This window comes from Bos grunniens, chromosome X (genome assembly GCF_055505025.1).
Source record: "Bos grunniens cultivar Pamir isolate PY7600 chromosome X, Bosgru_T2T1.0, whole genome shotgun sequence".
NCBI lineage: Eukaryota > Metazoa > Chordata > Mammalia > Artiodactyla > Bovidae > Bos > Bos grunniens.
The window spans coordinates 107,299,933-107,327,694 of NC_141194.1; the positions used below are offsets into that span (position 1 = coordinate 107,299,933).

General features: G+C 39.8%; 1 protein-coding gene across 5 annotated transcripts in view; it reads left to right on the top strand.

Annotated features, from left to right (window-relative positions):
- Positions 1 to 27,762, top strand: part of BRCC3 (BRCA1/BRCA2-containing complex subunit 3) — a 79,397-nt gene that overhangs the window by 7,408 nt on the left and 44,227 nt on the right. For 4 of the 5 annotated variants that reach the window (XM_086385909.1, XM_086385911.1, XM_086385910.1 and 1 more), the window contains 4 exons: positions 695 to 814; positions 2,128 to 2,215; positions 11,242 to 11,330; positions 12,878 to 12,933. In XM_086385909.1, the coding sequence (XP_086242035.1) occupies positions 695 to 814; positions 2,128 to 2,215; positions 11,242 to 11,330; positions 12,878 to 12,933 (353 nt within the window). Of the gene's footprint in view, positions 1 to 694; positions 815 to 2,127; positions 2,216 to 2,825; positions 3,250 to 3,711; positions 3,812 to 11,241; positions 11,331 to 12,877; positions 12,934 to 27,762 lie in introns of those variants that run through there. The other variant, XM_086385913.1, reaches the window with a different exon arrangement.

A 27,762-nucleotide genomic window follows, 5' to 3' on the forward strand; every position in this document is an offset into this window, starting at 1 on the left:
ATACACACAGGCTGGTACTTCATGGTCAAGCGATCTGCAATAGTCTCCTTCCTTGGATGTCATCCTGCAGACCACGGCTTGCTACCCGAGACCTTGTATATTTCCACTCTAACATTTCTCAGCCTGTCTGCCATTCCACCTCTAGTTCTCGATTTCAATCAGTTGGCCAGTTTGTCTCCCAAACATCTTACTGACGTTGATTTGGCATCTATGGAAATTCTGTCTATCTGTGCACATACACACAACAATTAGGAGATAAGATACACTCGGCTGCCTTTTCTGGAAAGCTTTCTTTTTTTTTTTTTTCAATATAAGTGACTCATTTTCTCTGCACTTCTGTAGCATTTATTTACTGCATTATTTTAATGTAGTTTCACATATGATTCTTGCTGTGCAACCACATGTTAGGTGGTCGGCACTCAGCCTTGTATTTTTGCACATAGTTGGAAATCAAATGATTATTACTTGATTGTTGCCAAAGTCCTCCCTTGGTATAAATCTCACATTTTGTTTGGAAATGTATATATTGAGTTTGGATGTATTTGAAACATTCCATCATGCATGAGAAAAATCCCAGTTTTCTAAGATGGCTACTTTTTGACCTGATAGTGTAATACGATGTGTCCACTAATTGCAGGAGGAGATAATTATTGGAGAGAGACAGAAGTAAACATTTCTGTGGATTTTCCTGTAGGTTGACACCGTCAGAATTGTTCACATTCATTCTGTCATCATCCTGCGACGTTCTGATAAGAGGAAGGATCGTGTGGAAATTTCTCCAGAGCAGCTGTCTGCGGCTTCAACAGAGGCAGAGATATCCTTACTGGTCGATAAGAAGCGTTTATGTGCTCTTAGGCTTCCAGGTTCCTCTGTTTGCTCCTTTTCTGCCTGGTGACTGTTTCCCAGTTCTCATATTTACCCCTTAGATCCAGTTGCTTGGTTAAGTGATCAGATGGGGCATTTGCTTCCCACAATTCTGGATTCCACAGGTCAACCATAACAAATCAAATTTGCATCAGTGGTTTTAATAATTTATCATTCCTTTGGAATAAGTTAATCTTCTAGTCAATTGAAAAGTAACTTTGAAAACTAGAAAACATGCATGGTAGAAACTTTTAAAAGGTACAATAGTGTATAAAAAATAAGTATTTCTCTCCAGTTTCCATGCCCCAGTTCCCCAACCATTCCTCCCTGGGCATAACCAGGACTATCACATCTTCATGTGTCTTTATGGTTGAATTCTTTGCATACAGAAACATATAAGAATGTTTTCTTTTTTACAAAGTTTTGAATACATATGGTAGCTGTAACGATACATAACAGTATACCTAGAGAATTGTCCACCAATATAGAGAGATACCTCACTCTTAAGCCTGCATAACATAGCCCTGGATGGTTGAGCTGACCTCATGCAGATGTTGAGGTTATTTTCAGTCTTTTACTGATGGTGCTGCAGTAGAAGCATGGAGCCCTAACCACCAGACCACCAGGGAATTCCTTAAAAAGTCGTCTTAGACTTAGTTGTGTAGAAAGGCCTGTTGGGTTTCAATGTAAGACATTTGCAGGAAAATGAACCAGCAACAGAAGGGGACAGCTTTTTCTTTTCAGCTGAGTTCTTATCTCAAGTTAGAGCCTCAGATAGTTACAGCACATGGGCTTAGTTGCTCAATGGCATGTGTGATCTTCCCGGATCAGGGATCGATTCTGTGTCTCCTGCACTGGCAGCCAGATTCTTCACCACTGAGCCACCAGGGAAGCCCCCACATGACTTTTTCAAAATTTTGCACTTCTTAAGAGAATGAGGATAGATTGGACCAGAGAGAGAATAGAGGATTACTTAAGTTAATCATGTGACATCCAAATACTAGCTAAACTGGATTAAGAGGTTATAACTGTATCCAAGAATGGAAACCAAATGAATTCTGCTTTTTTTTTTTTTTTTTTAAAAAGAAACACCTTTGTCTTTAGATGGAAAGTGTGGGAAATTTTGGTATTGACCTTTGACCTTTTTAGACTTGTTGACATTAAATTGTAACGGGTTTATTTGAAACTTTAAGATGCTCTCTGAGCCCTTATTAGCATCATGGATTCTGTTTCCACAAGTTGAAAATACCTTGACAGACACACAGGTTGGCTGAACTGACAGGTCGTCCCATGAGAGTTGTGGGTTGGTATCACTCCCATCCCCATATAACTGTTTGGCCTTCACATGTTGGTAAGTATTTTGGGGTTGCAGTGTTTATTGTTTTTAGAAATGAATATCATTTTTCCTTCTCCGCTACATGGCGTATGGTTTCTCCAGGGGATCTTCCCGACCCAGGGATCAAACCCTGGTCTCCAGCATTGCAGGCAGACTCTTTATCATCTGAGCTACCAGGGAAGTCCTCTCTTTAAGCAGATGTCCTTATTTTCATTTTGCGGTTTTAAAAGCACTGACTTATGTCATATCAATTTGTTGTTCACAGAGATAAAATTTCAGTGCTCCATTTTGACACTGTTCAGGAAATCAGGACTAAAACCTGACAACTGGCTGATATCCAAATAGAATCTTATCACTAATAATAAATAAACCGTAACCGAAAATTGCTGATTGTGCCTGTCTAGTACACTCCCATTCGGAAGAATCAAAGATGTGAAGGGGGACATTTACAAACTTGATGTTTACCTTTTCTCTTTGACATATATATATCATCCTAGCTCTTGGTGCTCTGAACCTACCTTCTCACCCCTCTAATTAGTATAATTTAACAAAATCATTTTCTCTCCTTTGATTTTTATCCCTTTTCTCTAATCATGTCATCTTTTGTCTGTACCTGACTCTTTGGAAAGACGTAGAATAACTTAACTTGTAGAAATGAATGTTTTCTCCTCTACCCCATGAGTTAGAGGTCTCCCCCTTCACGTCAGTGAGGAGTAAGCAGATCTGAGGTTTGAACCAGATCTGTCTCCTAGGTCTGTGGTCTTTCCACTGTGAGGTTCTTGTCCTAGCCATAGTCATCAGTGGATTAGAACACTTCTATGTTCATCTACCCTGTGACATGAATTACCCCAAATTAGGAGTCGTGGTTCTTCATGTGGTGAAGGCTACCTCTCAGTCACCTGGAAGAGCTTTTCTAAAATGAACCTGCTCTAAATTTATCTTTCCTCACCCTGTTTGTTATTGCCACAATCCCAGGGAATGGATCGAAACACTTTGTTTGATGGAAGAGAAAAAGTTGGAAGCTGGAACCTGTGGCAACAAGAATAGTGGTATTTTTAACTTTGATTTTGACATAATTTGAGACTTGAAGTTGATAAAATAGTACACAGAATTCCTGAATACTCTTCCCCAAGATTTGCCAAATGTTAACATTTTGAAACATTAGCTGTATCATTGTCTACATACATGTATGTATATGCATGTGTGTGTGAGAGTAAGTTGCAGACCCTAATCCCCCTTTACCCCTAAGTACTCTTTTGGTATGACTCTCTTAAATACAAAGAATTCTCTTATATAGTCACAGTGTGCATTTATCAAAATTGATAAATTAATATTGATATCCTACAATTACTGAAATTACTGACATCGTTCAAATTTTTTCATTGGCTCATCGAACCGAGCACCTGGAATTCGCTGCATGCTGGCAACTGTTATAGTATTTGCAACTATTTACGTTGTATTAGGCATTATATTAGAAGGAAATGGCAACCCACTCCAGTATTCTTGCCTAGAGAATCCCAGGGAGAAAGAAGCCTGGTGAGCTGCCATCTGTGCAGTTGTACAGAGTCGGACACGACTGAAGCGACTTAGCAACAGCAGCAGCAGCAGCAGGTATTATATTAATAATAGATGATTTAAAGTATATGGGAGAATGTGCCTAGGATATATGCAAATATTGCACCATTTTATTGAAGAGACTTGAGCCTCTGCAGATTTTGGTATCTGCCCTGGGAGTTGAGTGTCCTGAAACAAATCCCCTGCAAATACTGAGGGAAGACTCTATATGGCATTTTTGTCCCATGCTTATTACAATACCAAAAAAAGATGCCACAGTATTCCTCAGTAAAACTCTTTTAAGGACAAAGAGAGAGTACAACTGAATGTCTAAAGTTATAGGGCAGACACTATTTGAATGATTAACAAGAAAAATCCATTAGGTCTCTCAACTGCCATCTCAAGAGAGTTTGTATGGTCGAACTGTGAGTAGAACTAAAGAAAAAATCATTTCCCAGCTAAACTGCTGTATACAGCTTATCTCCAAACAGCCATTTCAGAATCGAGTCAAACAGTGGCCCTATATTAGCGGGCCTTGGAAAAAAAATGAGTGATGAATTTTTAAAAAGGTTGATTTAAAGTATGTACAGTACATACATTTCAGAGGGAAAGAATCCCTAGCTATGTTAATGAATGCAAAGAGTAAATGACATTTTTTTTTCCATTCAAGAAAAGGAAGGGAGAGAGAAGGCTGTGAGAATGGGGTGTGTCTGTGTGTAATAAGAATTATAATGCTGTCACCGCTACTCCTCACCCCACTGTAGTCTGGCTTCTAGCCTATTACTGTTGAGGTGGATAGTGCCAAAGTCACCAGAGACATCCAAGTTGAAAATCTTGGAAACATTCTAAGTCTCCATATTATGTAGCATGTGACTCTACAACCACTCTCTACTTCTTGAAACACTTTTCAGATAATCATGAGGGCTGCGTGGCTCTTAAGGGAATAAACTAAGCTCACTGGGAGCTGAAAGGCCTCCTCCCAGACAAGACAGCTACTAAGTAACAGAGTCAGTATCTGAACAGAGGTTTCTGTGAATTGGGGGCCTCAGATTCCCCAGGGTCTGCTTTGTGTGAAGTGGGAATGCTATTTATGAAAACAGGAAATGGAAAAGGAAGCTTAAGTTTGGTGGTTAGGAAAGAGACAGTTGAGTTACATCATACCAGTGCAACTAACTTACCCAAATTTTACCTAAAGGGCATGGTTTCCAAAGGGCTTCCCTGGTGGCTCAGATGATAAAGAATCTGCCTGCTATGCAAAAGACCTGGGTTCAATCCCTGGGTTGGGAAGATTCCCCTGGAGAAGGGAAAGGCTACCCACTCCAGTATTCTGGCCTGGAGAATTCCATGAACTGTATAGTGCATGGGATCGCAAAGAGTCAGACACGACTGAGTGACTTTCACTTACTCATGGTTTCTAAAAGAAAAAGAGAAGCAGCTGAAACAGCACAGCCTATATCGTAAATCGCATGAGACTTGGCACTGTTTTTAAGTCACTCTTACATTCGGTTTCCTGTCTCTGGAAGTGCATAGTAAGAGGAGAAATGTGACTGTAGGTATGTTCTTAATTTTGATACCTGCTCAGTCGTTTTGTAAGAAATGAAGCACTGTTAGAGTGATGTCATTGTTAGTTAATTTATCACCAGAGTTCCTGGATCCCATCAACCTCCCATGACAAACATAGGCTGTGGTTTTAATTAAGCAGTTTTCTATAACCAGTCAATTAAAACATTTACATTTTCCTAAACAAACATTCTCTTCTAGAAATTACAAGTCAATACTCCTCAGAATCATCAACAAACAATTTTTTTTTTTGGATATCACATTTCCATGCTCTTCTTAGCAAACCGACTAAGATGGAAACTCTGTTAGGACAAGAGCCAGAATAAGTGAAGGCGGAACCAAAATTTGGGATGGCTAACTCAGGGTTCGTATTCTAAAGACAAATTGTGCATATCATCTCTCATCTTCTGTCATTTACTCTCAACTTGCCTGAAACAGAGACCACAGGCCCCAGAATAAAGGTTTTTAAGAGAATGAGAGATTATGTATGCAATTGTTTCACACCAGGAAATGGGAAGTGGCATTCTATTGTGCCTTGAGACCATCTGATGCTAAAAGAAAAACTGGACAACACAGTTGCAGGAAGTTCTCTTAGACTGCCATCCTTTAGACTAAAGTGTATCTTTTGGGTTCAGCCTTTCGGTTGTAATTGACAAGGAATTAAGGTATCTGATGAAAAGACGTACATCAAGGTAAAGGGTGAAGAGTTTTTATGTTTCAAGGTGCATGATTAGACCTCATGGAGAAGGTAACGGGATCTAAAACCTGCAGGAAGTAAGAATGGGCCTTGCAAATATCTTGGGGAAGAGCATTCCAGGCAGAGAGGAATAGTCACTGCAAAGGCCCCGAGGATGAGCATGGCTGGAGTATGTGATGAAAAGCAGGAACGCCAATGTGGTTGGAGCTGAGTGATAGAGGGGGACACTGGTGGGAAGTGAGGGCAGAGAGGTAATAGGGGGGACCCTGTGAAAGGGTGCTGCCATGAGCCGTGACTGACGCCAGGATGCGTGGCCCCCAGACCAGAGGAAATCGATCCAGGGCCAGTGATGAGGCTTGATCACTCAGAGCTTTTTGTGTATAATACAGTGTTATTAAAGTCTAAAAGAGATGGAGAAAGCTTCTGATGCAGACATCAGAAGGGGGCAGAAAGAGTGCCTCCTCGCTACTTTTTAGCAAGGAATTATGTATCTATTTTCCAGTAGTCATTTATGGATGTGAGAGTTGGACTATAAAGAAAACTGAGCGCTGAAGAATTGGTGCTTTTGAACTGTGTTGTTGGAGAAGACTCTTGAGAGTCTCTTGGACTGCAAGGAGATCCAACCAGTCCATCCTAAAGGAGATCAGTCCTGAATGTTCGTTGGAAGGACTGATGCTGAAGCTGAAATGCCAATACTTTGGCCACCTGATGCGAAGAACTGACTCATTGGAAAAGACCCTGATACTGGGAAAGATTGAGGGCAGGAGGAGAAGGCGACGACAGAGGATGAGATAGTTGGATGGCATCACCAACTCAATGGACACGAGTTTGGGTAAACTCCGGGAGTTGGTGATGGACAGGGAGGTCTGGTGTGCTGTGGTTCATGGGTCGCAAAGAGTCCAACACAACTGAGCGACTGAATGGAACTGAACTATATACCTATGAGCAAGTTGCTAATCAGAGAAAGGAAACCAAAACAGAGCGGCACCAGGCACCTCACCCACAACATGCATCTTGAGATCGCACTGGCAAAGGGTGATTCATCCCCGGGCCATAAAACAATTGCCAAAAATCTTGAAGACAGGCAAATGTCCAAGCAAATACATAGTTCCTTATGATAGCTTCAGAAAGACACTTCCATGAGAAAAATGCATTGCTGAGCTCAAGGTTTGAGATGGAGTTAAGTTCACGCAGAACCAGGTGTTGCCATGACAACGCAGGATGAGAAGTTTGTTTCCTCCTGCCATTTGAGGACCTCTGGCCTCCGTACTGAGGCCATGAACACTCTCCCTTGGAAGGATGGAGTTGCTGCTGATTGAGAAGGGGATGCATTTGGAATAGCAGATCCTATGGAGGAAATCCAGTCTGTGCTTTCAGACATGTTGAGTTGCAAATAATGTGGTAGGCAAGTGATGCTCACCTAGTCTGGCTTTTGGCTCATAGATCATCTATGTCAGGAGTTCCCTTTTTACTTAGGAAGATGGTAGGTAGAAGTCCTGATCCAGATAAAAAGGTATAAATGAAAGTATCTTTAAGAACATCTGAGCCTCAGTGGTGGCTCAGAGGTTAAAGCGTCTGCGTGCAATGCGGGAGACCTGGGTTTGATCCCTGGGTCGGGAAGATCCCCTGGAGAAGAAAATGGCAACCCACTCCAGTATTCTTGCCTGGAGAATCCCATGGACAGAGGAACCTGGCAGGCTACAGTCCATGGGATCGCACAGAGTTGGACATGATTGAGCAACTTCACTTTCACTTTCTTTAAGGACATCTAAAACAAGGTAAATGGGCATAAGGCACCAGATGAAACCATGCTCTGCACCATTTTATTGGATCTTTTGTATCTATAAATAGTGGTCTGAAGGCTTCAGACCTTTTATCTTGGCCTCTGTTCAGTGTTTGGTAATTTTTAATCCTTTCAAACGTTATTTGGTGTTTATGATTTCCTTTTCAAAAATTACATAACCGTTTAGTGAGATTTTGTTTCTGTTCCCTGGAATGTAGTGTTTAATTCTACTGTAGTCACTTTTTAGAAAAAAAACTTTTTTATTTTGTATTGAAGTTTAGGCAATTAACATACAATGGTGTGATAGTTTCAGGTGGACTGCAAAGGGACTCAGCCATACATATACATGTATCCATTCTCCCTCAAAGTCCCCTCCCATCCAGGCTGCCACATGACATGGAGCAGATCCATGTGCTATACAGTAGGTCCTTGTTGGTTATCCATTTTAAATACAGCAGTGTGGACATGGTCATCCCAAAGTCCTTAACTATCCCTTCCCCTGTCCTTTGCCCTGGCAGCCATAAGTTTGTTCTCTAAGTCTGTGAGTCTGTTTCTTTCTTTTTTTTTTTTTTTAACTTTTTATTTTGTATTGGGGTATAGCTGATTATACCATCAGTTTATTTCAGTCGCTCAGTTGTGTCAGACTGTTTGCGACCCCATGGACTGCAGCACGCCGGGCCTCCCTGTCCTTCACCAACTACTGGAGGTTACTCGAACTTGTGTCCATTGAGTCAGTGATGCCATCCAACCATCTCATCCTCTGTCGTCCCCTTCTCTTCCCGCCTTCAATCTTTCCCAGCATCAGTGTCTTTTCAAATGAGTCAGCTCTTTGCATCAGGTGGCCAAAGTATTGGAATTTCAGCTTCAGCATCAGTCCTTCCAGTGAATATTCAGGACTGATTTCCTTGAGGATGGACTGGTTGAATCTCCTTGCAGTCCAAGGGACTCTCAAGAGTCTTCTCCAACACCACAGTTCAGAAGCATCAATTCTTTGCTGCTCAGCTTTCTTTATGGTCCAACTCTCACATCTATACATGACTGCTGGAAAAACCATAGCCTTGACTAGACGGACCTTTGTTGGCAAAGTAATGTCTCTGCTTTTTAATATGCTCTCTAGGTTGGTCATAGCTTTCCTTCCAAGGAGTAAGTGTATTTTAACTTCATGGGTGCAGTCACCATCTGCAGTGATTTTGGAGCCCCAAAAAATAGTCTGTCACTGTTTCCACTGTTACTCCATCTATTTGCCGTGAAGTGATGGGACCAGATGCCATGATCTTCGTTTTCTGAATGTTGAGCTTTAAGCCAACTTTTCCACTCTCCTCTTTCACTTTCATCAAGAGGCTCTTTGGTTCTTCACTTTCTGCCATAAGGGCAGTGTCATTTGCACATCTGAGGTTATTGGTATTTCTCCCGGCAGTCTTGATTCCAGGTTGTGCTTTCTCTATCCCAGCATTTCTTATGATGTACTCTGCATATAAGTTAAATAAGCAGGGTGACAATATACAGCCTTGGCGTACTCATTTCCTGATTTGGAACCATATACCAATTTGGAACCATTATACCATAGGCTGATAATATAGCTGATCATACCATATGGGAAGACTATAGCCTTGACGATATGGACCTTTGTCAGCAGAATAATGTCTCTGCTTTTCAACACACTGTCTAGGTTTGTCATAGCCTTCCTGCCAAGAAACAGGTGTCTTTGATTTCATGGCTGCAGTCACCATCCCCTTCTGTTTGCCATGCAGTAATGGGGCTGGAGAAGGCAATGGCACCCCACTCCAGTACTCTTTCCTGGAAAATCCCATGGATGGAGGAGCCTGGTAGTCTGCAGTCCATGGGGTCGCTAAGAGTCGGACATGACTGAAGCAATTTAGCAGTAGCAGCAGCAATGGGGCTGGATGCCATGATCTTAGTTTAATATTTAGTTTTAAGTCAACTCTTTCACTCTCCTTTCACCCTCATCAAGGGGCCCTTTAGTTCCTCTTTGGTTTCTACCATTAGAGTGGTATCATCCACATATCTGAGGTTGTTAATGTTTCTCCTGCCTGTCTTGATTCCAGCTTGTAACTCATCCAGCCTGGCATTTCTTATGATGTGCTCAGTATATAGGTTAAACAAACAGGGTGACAGCAGACAGCCCTGTCGTACTTCCTTCTCAATCTTGAACCAGTCAGTTGTCCCATACAGGGTTCTAAATGTTGCTTCTTGACCCTCATACGGGTTTCTCGGGAGACAGGTAAGATGGTCTAGTATTCCCATCTCTCTAAGAGCCTTCCACAGTTTATTATGATTCACACAGTCAAAGGCTTTGGTGTAGTTGATGAAACAGAGGTAGATGTTTTTTTGGAATTCCCTTGCTTTCTTTATGATCCAGCGAATGCTGGCAATTTGATCTCTGGTTCCTCTGCCTTTTCTAAATCCAGCTTGAACACCTGGAAATTCATGGTTCACATTGTTGAAGCCTAGCATGCAAGATTTTAAGCATGACCTTACTAGCGTGGGAGATGAGTGTAGTTGTCCGATGGTTAGCATATTCTTTAGTATTGCCCTTCTTGGGAATTGGTATGGTGACTGATGCTGAAGTTGAAACTCCAGTATTTTGGTCACCTGATGCGAACAGCTGACTCATTGGAAAAGTCCCTGAGGCTGGGAAAGATTAATGAGATGGCTGGATGGCATTGCCGACACAATGGACATGAACTTGGGCAAACTTCGGGAGGTGGTGAGGGACAGAGAGCTTGGCATGCTTCAGTCAGTGGAGTTGCAAAGAGTCAGACATGACTGGGTGACTGAACAACAGCAACAGTAGCTGATTCACAATGTTGTGACAACTTCAGGTAGACAGCAGAGGGACTCAGCTATCCATATACATGTATCCATTCTCCCCCAAAGTCTCCTCCCATCCAGGCTGCCACGGAACATTGAACAGAGTTCTCTGTGCTATAGAGTAGGTCTTTGTTGGTTATCTATTTAAAATATAGCAGTCACTTCTATACAATGGTTTCCTAGGTAATAGTTCGACACTGCCATTCTTTAATATCAGGTCTAATATATTCACTTCTTTAGAAGCTGTCCATGAAAAATTTATTCTCAGAAATCTTTTTTGTCTCCTTTCCTTTTTATTTTCTTTTGGAGTCCTCTTACAAGAAATTATCAAGTGTTTTGGGGCTAACAGTTTTCCGTCTTCTTTCTACACTCCATTTCATAGCAGGGCTAGTCATGGGCTAGGCAGCCTAGAATCATTAGTACATTTTATTATTTAATTGCTGACTCCCATAGTATTTCCCTAACAAACGAAAAAGTTTTTACTTTGACAAGAGTGTTGTCATTCCAGTATATCCTTGCTGTCCTTTTAGAATCTGAATCTTGAGTATCTTTATATTTTCATGTCTGGGAGATAGAGTTCACTGACAGTGGATTTTTATCTTTGTTTCTTTGCAGATGTCCGCACACAAGCCATGTACCAGATGATGGATCAAGGTTTTGTAGGACTTATCTTTTCCTGCTTCATAGAAGATAAAAATACAAAGGTATTGTGTGTGCATGTCTCTCTGTGGGTGTAGGCATGTAGGCACGTGCAGGTATAAACATACACACACAATAGAGAAAGATCTTTGGGAATTTGCATAGTATGTCCAGGGAAGGTTTCAATGAGCAGGGTCATTGAGTCAGGACCTGAAGAAAGTGAGGGAGCAAGTCTTGTGGATTTCTTGGGGGAAGAGCATTCCAGGCAGGGGAAAGAGCCAGTGAAAAGACCCTGCGGTGAGTGTGGAACATTTTGGGGGACATCGAGGAAGTCAGTGTGGCTGCAACACGACCCTCTGTCCCAGCTTGCCTCCATCAGTCCCAGTTTCACCCCATTGCCCCCAGTCTCCTATTCAGGCCACACCTTTCCTTCTTAGAAGTATCCTAGTTTGGATAACTCGTGTGCTCATCCTCCAGTGAGGTCTGGGGTGGGGGGTGCTGGTGGGAACATAGGGAAAGAGGGGGTGAAGAATCCATGACATCCATAAAACCAGTTAGGGAGAAACTGCAGTAACTGGGGAAGAGATAATGGACATTTGACTACAGCAGTAGGAGTGGAGTCAATGAGAAGTGGCCAGATTCTATATATTTTTTGGTGACTAATCATAGTAACAAGTGCCACCATTTATCACGTATTGTATGGCACTTAGTGATTATGTGTTTGACATAAATATGCTTAGACCCTGACAACAGCCTCTGAGGGTTATTATTATCCATATTTTCCGGATAAGTAAATTGAAGCTCAGAGTAGTTAAGCAGCTCAATCAATGGCTAGTCTTGCCATTCTCGGGGAAGATCCTCTGGAGAAAGACATGGCAACCCACTCCGGTATTCTTACCTGAAGAATCCCATGGACAGAGGAGTCTGGTGGGCTATAGTCCATAGGGTTGCAAAAAGTCAGACATGACTGAAGCAACTTAGCACACACACCATTCTCTATTTAGAGTGCCTCTGTTTGAGTTCTATGTTCTGATCAAGAGCTTTTACTATGTGTCACTGCAAATGAAAAGAAAATTTCACACTGCAAGTGTGAATTTTGCCAGCTCACCAAGTGTGTTCTGTTGTTTAGTACATTAGTTATAGTCTCAGGACCTATGTTCATAGTGAACAGTCTTCATAATATCGCTCTTGTGAAAACATTAAAGTTCAGTATCTTGAACTTCATAGTTCATTTGAAATGCTTCTGGCTTTGGCATTATAAATTTATTTACTGTCATTACAGATAGTTACAGAATCAGTTTGTCAGTTTCCAACAAAGGAGTCTGAATGGTCTCCTCAGTTTCTTGGGTCTCACATTTGTGACCATTTCTCTGCTGTCATATGAGCAGATGTTTCATTGTAGCCATTTCATGTTGACTGAGTATTTTATCCTTACAGAAACTGATTTATGCATATTTCATCTTTAGAAATCTCTTCTAACCTTCCAGTGCCAGAGGGGCATTTGAGTTTTAGGTTACAGTCTACTAGGTTGCTGTACTTTTTTCAATACTAATCCTCTGTGTGACTTTTATTTCTTTTTTTCTTTCTGTTTTTTTTTTTTTTTTTTTTTAAGACTGGACGGGTACTCTATACTTGCTTTCAATCCATACAGGCCCAAAAGAGCTCAGAGTAAGTATGACAGAGATATATGTATGTATTGGTGGGTTAATCTCCAGTCCAGGGAATTGATTGTTTTGTTTCATTTTATTAATGTTTCTCTCATTAGTAAGACGTGAAGAATTCTGTAGTCTACTTATACTTACTAACGTCTCTGTGAGGAGTAAGCATCTTTTTAGTATCTTGGATACTGTGGATCTACAAAGCTAGGCTAACATAAGCAGTCTGGACATTGCAATTACATCATTACAGCCCTGTCCCAGATTTCCTTTCCAGTATTATTCTAAACTGAGTTGCACTGTTAACTTTTCTTTTCTCTGATGAATTGTGAAACAAAGACTGAGTATGCAGCCTTACAGATTTGTATAAGCTGTGTTTCCTGTGCCATAGACTTGATTTTAGACTTAAAGCATCTCATTGAAATGTTTACCTAGCTTACTTCCTTCATTGAAATTTAGTTCAAGCTGAATTAGCAAATACAGTATCTACTGTATGCCATACACCGTGGCCTGCACCAAGTAGGCAGAGATGAAAGCCACGTTCAATATCTTATTAGGAGACAGAAGCAAAGAATGCTTCAGATTTTTTTCTTACAGTATTGGTCAATTTCTTATAATATCATTGTTTGAAAGAGCAAAGACCTGGGGAAAAGAACAGATGTCTCTCAGTACAGTACTGATTAAATAAATTATGATATATCTAAATAATAGAATAATATTCGGCTATTAAAAATAGGAGGCTCAGGAGTGATACATAAACATCTCCAAGATACATTGTTAAATAGTAAAAGGCAAGGTACAAGAATAGTATGTATAGAGTGCTATACCATTCATGAATATCCGGACCAAAACACATCAGTCACCGCAGCAGAGAGGAAGTGGGAAGACTTCATTGTATTTTCACATGGGTTTGGAATGTTGAATCATACACAAGGGTTACAGTTTTCATCACAGTAATAGATGTATGTGTATAAAAATACAGAATGGTACACATTTTATGATCAATAGTCTTACTCCTCAGGAGGAATGACTTCTTTCTCCAAATCTTGTTTTTAGTTCTTCTGATATTCCCTTTGATATCTCTAAATAACATACTTTTGATATTCTTTCTTGATTTACTAATTTTAGATATTAACTCTTCTCACAAAGGAGGATTTAGCCCACTGATACCGCCTCATCTCCATTCTGCCCAGTGTAGTTATATTCCTCCTTTCTGTTCTTCTGTTGTTACTTTTCTAACCTTAAGTAGTTTGCTGCTTTACTTATCCTATCAACAGCAGATAACAGACAATATCTTTTGAGTCCCTACTGTTACTGACAGATTGAATCAGTATTCAGAAACATCTCAACAAAGACAATTCCAAGACCAGAGGACTTCACTGGTTAATCCTGCCACCCAGTTAAAGAAGGATTAACACTAGTCTTTTTCAAACTCTTTCCAGAGGCCAAAGATGCTATTGGATTCAGTGTGGTAGTATTTTGTTGAAGATTTTTGCATCTGTATTCATAATAACATTTTATAATTTTTTGTGATATCTTTGTCTAACTAGTTCTTATGTTGAACATCACTTGTATGCCAGGGTAAATCCCACTTGATCATGGTGTATAATCTTTTTAATATGCAAAAATCCTCAACAAAAGACTACCATACTGAATTCAATAGCACATAAGAAAATCAGTTGATTAATACTCCATGTTAATAGAATGAAGAGGGGGAAAAAAAACACATGATGCACAAAAAGCATTTGAAAAATTTAAAAGTCATAATAAAAACACTCAAGAAACTAGGGATCTAGGGAACATGTCTCAATATTTATGGGCTTTTATGAATCCCACAGCTAACATTTTACTCAATGTTCAAAGACTGAAAGGTTTCTCCCATAAGATCAGGAACAAGACAAGGCTGCCCACTTTTATCACTTTTACTCAACATTTTACTGGTAGTTCCAGCCAAAACAATTAGGCAAAAACAGAAAAGGCATCCAAATTGGAAAGTAAAAAGTAAAACTATTTGCTGGTGATGTGATCCTATATATAGAAAATGTTAAAGAAACACCCCAGAGCTACTAGAGTTGATAAACAAATTCAGCAAAGGTGCAGTGTTCAAAATCAGTTGTATTTCTATATACCAGCAATGAACCATCAAAAAAAGGACACTTTAAAAATCTATTTATGATGGCATCCAAAATAATAAAATACCTCGGAAAAAATTTAACCAAGAATGGAGACTTATAAAGTTAAAACTAGGATACATTGCTGAAAGGAAGAATACCTAAATATATTAAAAGACATCCCTTGTTCATGAATCAGAAGACATAATATTGTGAAGATGACAGTACTTACCAGAGTTTCAGTAAAATCCGTACAAAACTCCAATGGCCCTTTTTCCAGATATGAAAAAGATGATCCTCAAACTCATGGAATTCCAAAGTGTCCTGAAGAGTCAAAATATCAAAAAAGAAGAATCAAATTCGAGGAATCATACTTCCAGATTTCAGAACTTACTACAAAGGTTCACTAACTAAAGTTTGTGGATCTGGCAAAAGTAGAGACATAGAGACTAATGAAGTAAATAAAGCTGCTTATCTACGGCCAGTTGGTTTTCACCAAAGATGCTGATGTCATTCAATGAGGAAAGAAGAGTTTGTTCAATAAGTGGTGCTGGAACAACTGGTTATCCACATACACTAGGTATAAAAATGAAATCAAATCAATGACCTAAACAGAAGAGCTAAAACTATAAAATGCTTAGAAGAAAACATAGTGGTAAATTTTCATGAAAGAAAATTTGTAGAAAGAAAGCTGAGCACTAAAGAATGGATGCTTTTGAACAGTGGTGTTGGAGAAGATTCTTGAGAGTCCCTTGGACTGCAAGGAGATCCAAGCAGTCCATCCTAAGGGAGATCAGTCCTGGGTGTTCATTGGAAGGACTAATGTTGAAGCTGAAACTCCAATACTTTGGCCACCTGATGTGAAGAGCTGATTGATTGGAAAAGACACTGAAGAGCTGACTCATTTGAAAAGACACTGATGCTGGGAAAGATTGAAGGCAGGAGGAGAAGGGGACAACATAGGATGAGATGGTTGGAGGGCATCACTGACTCAATGAACATAAGTTTGGGTAAACTCCAGGAGTTGGTGATGAACAGGGAGGCCCGGCATGCTGAGGTTCATGGGGTCGCAAAGAGTTGGACATGACTGAGAGACTGAACTGAACTGAAATTTTCATGACATTGGATTTGTTAATGGAATCTTATATATGACACCAAAAGCATGGATAACAAAAGAAAACAGATAAATTGGATTTCATAACAATTTTTCTGCATCAAATGACATTATCAAGGAAGCCAAATGACAACCTATAGAATAGGAGAAAATATTGCAAATCTGATATCTGAATGAGTCTAGTATCCAGAATGTATAAAATGACATCTTAAAAATTGGCACAGGACTTGAATAGATATTTCTCCAAAGTAAATGTGCAAAAGGTCCACAGGCACATGGAAAGATGCTCAACATCATTAGTCATTTGGAAAATGCAAAGCAAAACTATAACAAGATCCCACCTTAATCCACTGAGTTGACCATAATATTAAAAATGGAGAATAACAAGTGTTGACAGAGATGTGGAGAAATTGCAGCCTTCAGGCATTGCTGGTGGGGAATGTAAAATTGTGAGGCTGCTGTGAAAAAGTATCGGGGAGGTTTTCCAAAAAGTTAAACACAGAATTCTCATATGACCTAGCAACTCTATTCCTAGGTATATACCAAAAAGAATTAAAAACAGGTACTCAAACACTTCGACATGAATATTCATGCAGCACTGTTCACAATAGCCAAAAGTTGGAAACGACCTAAATGTCCATCAACTGATGAACAGATAAAATTTAGTATTGATATATGCATTCAGTGGACTATTACTCATCGTAAAAATATGAATGAGGTACCAAAACATACTACAATGTGGAACGATCTTGAAAACATTAATGCTAAGTGAAGGAATCCAAACAAAACAGGTCACATATTGTAGGATTTCATTTATATGAAGTGTCCAGAATAGAGACAGAAAGACTGGTGTTTGGCATGGGTTGGTCAGAGGGAAGGATGGGGAACAGTTGCTTTAATTGATACGGGATTTTATTTTGGGGTAATGAAAATTTTTTAGAACTACATAGAGGTTGTGGTTTTACAACACTGTAAATGTACTAAATTCTATTGAATTGTTGCCTTTAAAATGGATAATTTTAAAGAGACACTGATGTATAGAACAGTCTTATGGACTCTGTGGGAGAGGGAGAGGGTGGGAAGATTTGGGAGAATGACATTGAAACACGTAAAATATCATGTAAGAAACAAGATGCCAGTCCAGGTTCGATGCACGATACTGGATGCTTGGGGCTAGTGCACTGGGACGACCCAGAGGGATGGTATGGGGAGGGAGGACGGAGGAGGGTCTAGGATGGGGAACACATGTATACCTGTGGCGGATTCATTTTGATATTTGGCAAAACTAATACAATTATATAAAGTTTAAAAATAAAATAAAAAAATAAAATGGATAATTTTATGTTATGTAAATTTCACCTCGATTTTTAAAAATGGGCAAAGGACTCGAATTGCCACTTCTCTAAGGAGGATATACAGTGACCACAGAGATAGCTGCCCAACATCATTAGTCTTTAAGACCTGTAATGAGATACTGGGATGGCTGTGGGCTTCCCTTGTGGCTCAGATGGTAAAGAATCCACCTGCAATGCAGGGGACCTGGGTTCAATCCTTAGGTCGGGAAGATCCCCTGGAGAAGGGAAAGGCTACCCACTCCAGTACTCTGGTGTGGAGAATTCCATGGACTGTATAGTCCATGGGGTCGCAAAGAGTTGGACACAGTTGAGCGACCTTCACTTTCTTTCACTTTCACTCTCCTGGCTTGCAGATGGTTGCCTTCTCAATGTGTCCTCACGTAGCCTTTCCTCCATACATGTGCATGCCTGTTGTTACTTTGCATGTCAAAGTTTCCTCTTCTTATAAGGGCACCAGTCAGACTGGACTTGGATCCAACCTTAACTGTCATTTTATTTTAATTACCTCTTCAAAGGCCCTTTCTCCAATGCCGTCACCTTCTGAGGTACTGGGGCTTAAGGTTTCAACATTTGAATTTAGGTGGGGGGGCACAATTCAGACCATAACAGGGAGTGACTGCTTAACAGGTATGGGCTTTCATTTGGGGTGATGAAACTATTATAGAATTAGGTAACGGTAATGGTTGCACAATATTGTGAATGTACAAGTACCTGAATCACAGACTTTAAAATGGTTATAGTGGTGAATTTTATGTTCTCTGAATTTTACCTCCAAAAAACAGAGCTGGAGAGACCTGTACATTAAAAGGTCTATCAATCATAATAGTTCTAGAAGTAGAGTTTGGTGCTGAAAATCCCCCTCTGCCCACTTCTACTTAACTTTGTGCCTGAAGTCTTAGTGCAATAAAGCAAGAAATAAAAGGCATATGAATAGGAAAAGATAAATCAATCTCCATTTGCATAAGACATGGTTGTCTGCATAGAAAATCCCAAGGAATTTATAAAGAAATTCCTAAAACTAATAAGTTATTTAAATGATATCAACAGGATGCAGCGTCAACACACAAAGGGAATATTTCTATATGCTAGCAATAGAAAATCGGAAACAAATTTTTAACACAGTAATACAAGAAATGAAACAGGTGTAAAAATGTATCAAAATCTATCAAATCTACATGCTGAAGACCACAGAATGTTGATGAAAGATATCAAAGAAAACCTAGTTAAATGGAAAGACATACCGTGTTTATGGACTGGAAGACTCAGCAGATTAATAGTCAAGATTTCAGTTCTCAAAATAATCTATAGATTTAGAGCAATAGTCAAAAGTTCAGCAAGAGTATTTTGTAGATACAAACTGATTCTAGCATTTATATGGAAAGGCAAAGGAAGTTGAAAACCTTCATTTTGAAAAGGAAAAATAAAGTTTGTGGAATCACACTACCCAGCTTTAGGACTTATTATGAAATGATAATAATTAAGACAGTGTGGTATTGGTTAACAGATAAACACCTAGATTAGTGGAACAGAATCGTGTTCAGAAATAGACCCCCACAAAGATTTTTAACAAAACTGAAGAGCTATTTAGTAGAGAAAGGATAGTTTGACTACCATATACAAAATAAATGTCAATCTAAATCTCATACCAAACAAAAATTTAAAGGAATTATAGGTCCAAACTGAAAACAGTATGGAAGTTTTAGGGGAAAAGATAGAAAATCTATAGAATATTGGGCTTGCCAACAATTTCTTATTCTTGGAACTGAAAGCATTTTCCATGAACTCATTTGCAAGAGAAAAGCAAAGTCACAGATGTAGAAAACAAACTTTTGGTTACCAGGGGGAAAAAGGAGGGTTCAGATAAATTGGGAGATTGGGATTGACATATACATACTACTATATATAAAATAGATAACTAATAAGGATCTACTATACAAAAACTAAGATCATGGCATTTGGTCCCATCAATTCATGGCAAATAGATGGGCAAACAGTGGAAATAGTGAGAGAATTTATTTTCTTGGGCTCCAAAATCACTGCAGATGGTGACTGCAGCCATGAAACTAAAAGACGCTTGCTCCTTGGAAGAAAAGCTATGACCAACCTAGAGAGCATATTAAAAAGCAGAGACATTACTTTGCCAACAAATGTCTGTCTAGTCAAAGCTATGGTTTTTCCAGTAGTCATGTATGAATGTGAGAGAGTTGGACCATAAACAAAGCTGAGCACTGAAGAATTGATGCTTTTGAACTGTAGTGTTGGAAAAGACTCTTGAGAGTCCCTTGGACTGCAAGGAGATCCAACCAGTCCATCCTAAAGGAAACCAGTCCTGAATATACATGGAAGGACTGATGCTGAAGCTGAAACTCCAATACTTTGGCCCCTGATGTGAAGAACTGACTCATTTGAAAAGACCCTGATGCTGGGAAATATTGAAGGCAGGAGGATAAGGGGATGAGATGGTTGGATGGCATCACCCAACTGGATGGACATGAGTTTTAGCAAGCTCTGGGAGTTGGTGATGGACAGGGAAGCCTGGCGTGCTGCTGTCAATGGGGTTGCAAAGAGTTGGACGTGACTGAGTGGCTGAACTGAAAAACTGCAATTGAATACAGCACAGGGAACTCTTCTCAATCAATACTCTGTAATGATCTATATGGGAAATGAATCTTAAAAAGAGTGGATATATATATTTAACTGATTCAGTTTGCTGCACACCTGAAACTAACATAACATTGTAAATCAACTACAATAAATTTTTTAAAAAACATTTTCCATAAAAGAAATATGTGAACACCTCATCAAAATAAAAAAACTCTACAGAATGAAAGAAACTAAAGATAATGAAAACAGTAGCTACAGTAGGAAAATATTTCAAATCATTTATCTGACAAAAGACTTGTATATAGAATATACAAAGAACTCCCAAAACTCAACAATAAAATAGGAATCAACCCAATAAAAAATGGGCAGAAGATATGAGCAGGTACTTCACCAAGAAGTATGTAAGAATGGCAAGTAAGCACATAAAAAGATGAACTGAACATCATTGTTCTGGAAAAGATACTGAACTCTAAGTATTGGGGAAGTGAAAATTGAAAGTGCAATGAGATACCCCTACATACCTGTTGAGGTCCTTTAATGGACCAAAACCTGGTGGTCTGAAGTCGACGATAAGAAAGTGAAAGAGAGAGAGAAGCTGATATTCCTTGGTTTACGCAGAAAACCAATAAAGCTCTTGACACAGAGCTTGCACTGCTTCATGTAGGTACCAGGCACCCTCTCAAGGGGGTGAAGGCACAGTGCACCTTCTCGAGAGGGACTTAGAAGCCCAGGCAAGAAAGTGAGCTCAGTGGGCTTCTGCACTCCAAAGAATTAGCCTGAGAGAGAGAAAGAAAGAAAGAAAGACACGGGGACCCAAGCTCTGATGGAGCAAAGCTGTTTTATTCAACATAGTGTGGGTATATATACTGTCTTACAAGGTAGCTATTTTCAGCAAAGATAAAAATCAAAAGTCCAGACTTACAAGTTATCATAAGGCAATCCATATCAAAGAGAGAGGGTTGTAAATAATCACTTTTACTGTATGGTTCATAAAAAGGAAGAGGGTTGTAAATAGTTACTTATCACCGTATGGAAAAACTAATGAAGGAAATGCATGCATTCTCAGCCGTGGGAGCAGCTTGCCAACTCTTCTTAATTCCTGAATATTCAGGAATTAATAAGGAACAGGATTCATGACATATCCAAAACAGCACACAGGAAGCCTCCTGTTAAATGCTTCCTGACAATTCTCCCTATTTTAATATATTTGTATAAAAAGTCCTGACCAATTGAGTTTGTTTAGTATTAACCACCCTTATAGAAAGGCAATGATAAACAACAAGTATAATTACCAAGACAGTCACCAAAGTTACAGTTCCAGACCCGATGCTGTGCATAATACGTTGAAACCATCCTTGTGGGTCTAGCCCAGATAATTGATCAGCTAGTTGTTCAGCTAAAGTTTCCAAATTAGTGGAAGAGGGCAGAGGTTTAGAAAAAGTTTCAAAGATTTCCTTTTGCAGTAATTGTACATTCAGAGAGGCATTATTATGTATATCTTGTAAATGAAATTTGATTTGTTCCCAGTTGTAGGCACTATGATTAAAATGAACAGGAGTAACACAAAATTGAGTAGAATTCCAATCACATTTTAGTATCACTTGTTTTTCCAAATCTGTTAATTGATCTCTGACCCATTTGATGGCTGTTTTTAGTTCCTGTATTTCCACTTGAATATCCTCATCTACCTGAGCCTGAGCAGCTCACATATTATGAGCATCTTCAGTCCAATTTTGGATAAAATTATATATTTGAATCGAGGTATGTAAAGCAGCGCCGGCGATGGCAGCAGTGGTGCAAATAGCTATTAACCCCAAAATGCCAAGAATCAGCCATCCAATGAATTGTTTAGATTGCTGGAGCAGTTTAGTAAGTAATCTGGAGGCAAGTCCAGCCATAGGACCTTCTTCCCAGGGTTGTTGGAGATTTATTGGTAGCTTCAAATTACGTTGAGATCAAAGAATCAAAAGGGAATCATTTCTTAAAGAGAGGAGTTAAGACAAGTATATAGTTTGCAATTAATACAAGTTACAGAATGTAAAGTCTTATTAAATTGTAAATTTCCTATGGCTATAGCAAAAGGAAGTGGGACACAGGCCTGTATAATATATGATTGATTATAGCGAAAGAAATAGTTACTGTGACCATGACTGGTCCCTGTGAAATGTCCAGTCCAAGTTCCAAGTTCTTTGGTGCTCACAGCAAGTTTCCAAATGTCCCATTGTTCAGGCCCACTCTGTTTATCGAGGATGATCCTAGGACGCGGTGGGGCTAATCCACCATCAAACCACCCAGGAAGTCCTTTGTCATGGTAATGCTCCATCGTAGTGTCATTAATTTTCCATGCCACTTGAGTAGCATAGTCACACACAGAGCAGTTAACATCTTCTGAGCAGTTAGATAACCACATACCACGGGGTCCCCAATCAACAATTATATGATTAGCCACAAACATTAATTTTCCTGATTTGGCTTGACATTTGTCCCAACAAACAGGAGTATATGTAAAGTTTTTATAAGTAAACCCTTTGCATAATGTTCTATGTTCTTTCCCTCTTTCCATAAAGTCTTAGTACTATAAACATGGTTCACAGACAAAGAAAGGGCAGTAAATAATCCAAGCAAGGGAGGTAGGGTGAAAGCCCAAGTTTGTCAGCTAACATTTATGCATAATTCTGCTGGGCCTATGCACAAAGGAAGGACTTCATAACCTAGAGAAATATTAATTAGTTTTCCTTCTTTTTCAGGGTGTGAGGGCCCTTTAATGCTCCAGGGAGAAGGCATATGTATAGAGTCATTAGTTGAAACGATTGGTCCTCTCTCTGTCCATTCGACCACCTGTAGTAGAGGGGGGTTGGGTATGTAAGCCCAGGAAGTATGATTAGTTAGAGCTTGAGTTGGGGAGGCACAGGCCAAGAGACTGAGCATTGCCAGGAGAATGTATTCAGGACTCCAAGGCATTCCTTGTTGAGAGACCAAATTTTCAGCTCAATTAGTAAGGGTTTTTATTTGTCCCCAAGTGGGGAGATCATAAGGGTGATGCCGCCGAGGGTGGTGCTTCCTGGAGATCTTTAGAGCCGCCATGGCCCGTATTGGAATTTCTTCCTCCTGGGGTCCTTGTTGTCCTGTCTCCATTTTGAAGGCTGGGGGCCCCCTTGGGTCAAATCTTCCAAAGAGGGAGCCATGTGAGTTCATTGGATCCATCTGAGGAAATACAAGCATACCCCTTTCCCTGTAAGACTAGTTTCCCAGATTTCCGTTGTTTTGTTAACCCATTGTCTTGGTACCAAATGGGCAGAGGAAGAGAAGTGTCCTTCACTTCCTCAAAATGCTTTTCTGCTCTTGTTAAGATATCTCCCTGTGGTAAATTTAAAACATTTAAAACAAATAAAGCTGCATTAACAATAGTTGTAGGTTTAGAAAATATCTTATGTTGGAATCTAGTAAAGTCTGCTTTAGATAAGGAAGACAGTAGTGTTCCTGTGTATTCCCCCTTTTTTAATTGCCATAAAGTCTGAGATGACATCATAATTTGAATTTCTCCTTTATAATCTGAATCAATTACTCCAGGGTGAACAGTAATTCCTTTAGAAGTCAAACTAGATTGGCCAAGTAAAAGACCAAAGGTTTGTGGGGGCAGGGGTCCAAAAAGTCCGGTAGGCATTCTAGAGGGGACTGCTTGAGGGTAAAGGAGAAAGTCATTTAGGGCTGGTATATTGACGGCTGCACTGCCAAATGTTGAGGGTTTGAGGGAAAAGATGGAATTTGCCCCTGGTTTTTGTTGAAGGGGACCTGGGGGGGGGGTTCCCTGCTTGGAGTTGCCTGGAATAGGTTTCCCTTCAATGTCAAATTTAGACTTAGAATATTTGGCCCAATGCATTCCTTTATGGCGAGGGCAGATTTTTGGAGGTTTTTTATTAGCTTTCTTAGGGTAGTCCCTTTTTAAATGGTTCTTATCTCCACATGTAAAGCATTCTTCATTTCCCTTTCTTAAGGCAGCAACCATTATTTCAGCTAGCATTTGCATCTTTTGAGTTTCTGACCCTAGATTGTGACAAGTCTTCAAATAATCAATAATAGTCCCCTTCTCATGAATTGGAACTATAGCCTTTTGACATTCCTGATTTGCATTTTCATAAGCAAGTAATTTCTCTGTTTGCCTTTTGTCTTCTTCTCCAATTAGAGTACGGGAAATAGCAGTTTCTAATCTAGCTAAAAAATCAGCATACGTTTCATTCAGTCAGTCAGTTCAGTTGCTCAGTCGTGTGTGACTTTTTGCAACCCCACGAATTGCAGCATGCCAGGCTTCCCTGTCCATCACCAACTCCCGGAGTTTAGACTCATGTCCATTGAGTCGGTGATGCCATCCAGCCATCTAATCCTCTGTCATCCCCTTCTCCTCTTGCCCCCAATCCCTCCCAGCATCAGGGTCTTTTCTAGTGAGTCAACTCTTCACATGAGGTGGCCAAAGTATTGGAGTTTCAGCTTTAGCATCAGTCCTTCCAATGAACACCCAGGGCTTATCTCCTTTAGAATGGACTGCTTGGATCTCTGTGAAGTCCAAAGGACTCTGAAGAGTCTTCTCCAACACCACAGTCAAAAGCATTAATTCTTCGACGCTCAGCTTTCTTCACAGTCCAACTCTCATATCCATACATGACCACTGGAAAAACCATAGCCTTGACTAGATGGATCTTTGTTGGCAAAGTAATGTCTCTGCTTTTGAATATGCTATCTAGGTTGGTCATAACTTTCCTTAGGCCCCTGCAATATTTTAGTGTAGCTACCTGTAGGTTCCCCTTGAGGAGTAATTCGATCCCAAGCTTCAACGGCCACTGTTTTTAATTGTTCATAACAAAGGAGGGCACTGTATTTGAGCTTCTATAGTGTCAAATTGTCCTGTACCAGTTAGCATTTCAAAAGTAATTTGAGTTTGGGGAGCGCCAGCTCCCGCATTTCTGTTAGCATGATCTCTGGCTATATCATGATACCACATTATCCATTGAAGATATTCTCCTGGTTTAAGGAAAGCTTTTATTAAAGTTTGTCAATCATGGGGAATAAAATCTCCAGTAGAGGATGTTATGGAATTTAGAAGTGCTTTAGTAAAAGGTGAATGTGGGCCATACATAGTTATAGCTTTTTTAATTTGTTGCATGTGAAAAAGGTTAATACCCTCACAATGAGGTATTATGTGCCTTTGAGCGTCAGGATTTCTAAAAACTGGAAAGGCAGAGAAACCATCAGTTTCAGAGACTTGTGATTGCAAAGCCAGCAATTCAGAGAGCCTCTGTCGTGAAGGAGAGTGAGTAGGTAGCAGATTCTTACAATTAAGAGTGTGTGGTAAAAACTTATTATTGTTATTCAGAAAGGTGTTGTCAGTTTTAATGTCAAAAGGTGTCTTAGGGGAGTTGTTGCCAGAATCATTAGGTTCTAGCAAGGGAGAGACTTTGGGATTTGTGCCCGCTAGCAGGGGAGGAGCACTTGGAGTAACCGGGGCAGGGCTTGTAGGAAAATTCTGAAATATTTTATGTTGTTATAATTGGGCCTTTTGTAAGGTTTCATCATCTAATTCATATTCATGTAATAAGTGTTCTGCCTGTTGCCAAATATCAGGAGGTCTAGGATTACCTTGAAATGGCAAAATCACAGCTTTAATGAGAGCCCAGAGGGGCCAAAAATCTATCGGGATTTTTTTTCCCTGTCTGGCAGCATGTTCAACATTCTCTTTGACCTGGTGCCAAATTTCTAAATCAAAACTACCTTCATCAGGGAACCAAGGGTTACAGTCAGCCACTGTCTGAAGGCAAGCCTCTATTCGCTGACGTGAAACTGAAAGTCCCTGAACTTTAAATAAGTGATGAAGTAAAGTAGCAGAGTGATGGGGCTTTCCAGCCGTTTGACCCATGTCTTAGTACTTACCGACCTGGATAGGTCTTCGAGTCACTCCACCCGAATCTGCCACGTGTTCCAGGCTCCTGTTCTGGGCGCCACTTGGTGAGGTCCTTTAATGGACCAGAACCTGGTGGTCTGGAGTTGATGATAAGAAAGTAAAAGAGAGAGAGAAAGAGGCTGACATTCCTTGGTTTACGCAGAAAACCAATAAAGCTCTTGACACAGAGCTTGCACTGCTTCACGTAGGCACCAGGCGCCCTCTTGAGGGGGTGAAGGCACAGTGTCCCTTCTCAAGAGGGTCTTAGAAGCCCGGGCAAGAAAGTCAGCTCATTGGGCTTCTGCACTCCAAAGAATTAGCCTGAGAGAGAGAGAGAAAGAAAGACACGGGGACCCAAGCTCTGATGGAGCAAAGCTGTTTTATTCAACATAGTGTGGGTATATATACTGTCTTACAAGGTAGCTATTTTCAGCAAAGATAAAAATCAAAAGTCCAGACTTACAAGTTATCATAAGGCAATCCATATCAGAGAGGGTTGTAAATAATTACTTTTACCGTATGGTTCATAAAAAGGAAGAGGGTTGTAAATAGTTACTTATCACTGTATGGAAAAACTAATGAAGGAAATGCATGCATTCTCAGCTGTGGGAGCGGCTTGCCAACTCCTCTTAATGCCTGAATATTCAGGAATTAATAAGGAACAGAGGATTCATGACATATCCAAAACAGCACACAGGAAGCCTCCTGTTAAATGCTTCCTGACACATACCCATTAGAGTCACTAAAATAAAACTAATAGTGCCAAATGCTGGCAGGGATACAGACTAGAATTCTCATGATGCTGGTAGAAGTGCACAATGGTACTGTCACTTTAGAAAACTCTTTGACAGTTTTGTATAAAGTTTAATGTATACTTAATGTGTGACCCAGGAGTCTTACTCCATAGAGAACTGAACACAGTTTCACACAAACCCTGTTTGCATATGTATATGTATGTGTATATATTTCTTAATTTATTCATAATTGCCACAAAGTGGAAGCAACCCAAATTCCTTTAATAGGTGAATTGATTACGAAAGTCTAAGACTTCCACTGAAGAACTAATCAGCAGTAAAAAGGAATGAACTTAAAAGAAATTTACATTTAATTGCCTGCCCGGGGTCTTAGTTGTAGAATGCAGGATCTTTAGTTACCACATGTGGGATTTAGTTCCCTGACCAGGGATTGAACCCAGGCCCCCTGCATTGTGAGCTCAGAGTCTTAGCCACTGGATCACCAGAGAAGAGTCCCAGGAATGAACTTTTGATAACAAGCAACAACTTGGAAGAATTTCAGAGTCTGAGTGAAAGAAGTGAGTCTCCAAAGGCTACCTACAGTGTGATTGCACTCATATGATAGTCTCATATCAAAATTAAGAAATAGAAAACTTATTCAGTCTAATTACTAAAGTAGAGACTGAAAATTGTGATTAAAGATATATGATTTTAAAAGACAGCCAGTTTACATGGCTTTACAGCTCAATTCTAACCTTTGAAGGATGGATGGGTCTAATTCAATTTGTACATTATCACAGACGATATGAAAAGCCTAAAAGTTCCTCCATTTTTAAAACAGCTAGAATAATTTTAACACCAAAACCCGGTTCAAGATAACATAGAAGAAAACTATTGACCCATCTCATCTATAGATGTCAAACTTTAGAAAAAAATATCAATAAATATAACTGTATTAGGGAACAATCCACAATGACCAAGTTCAGTTTAAT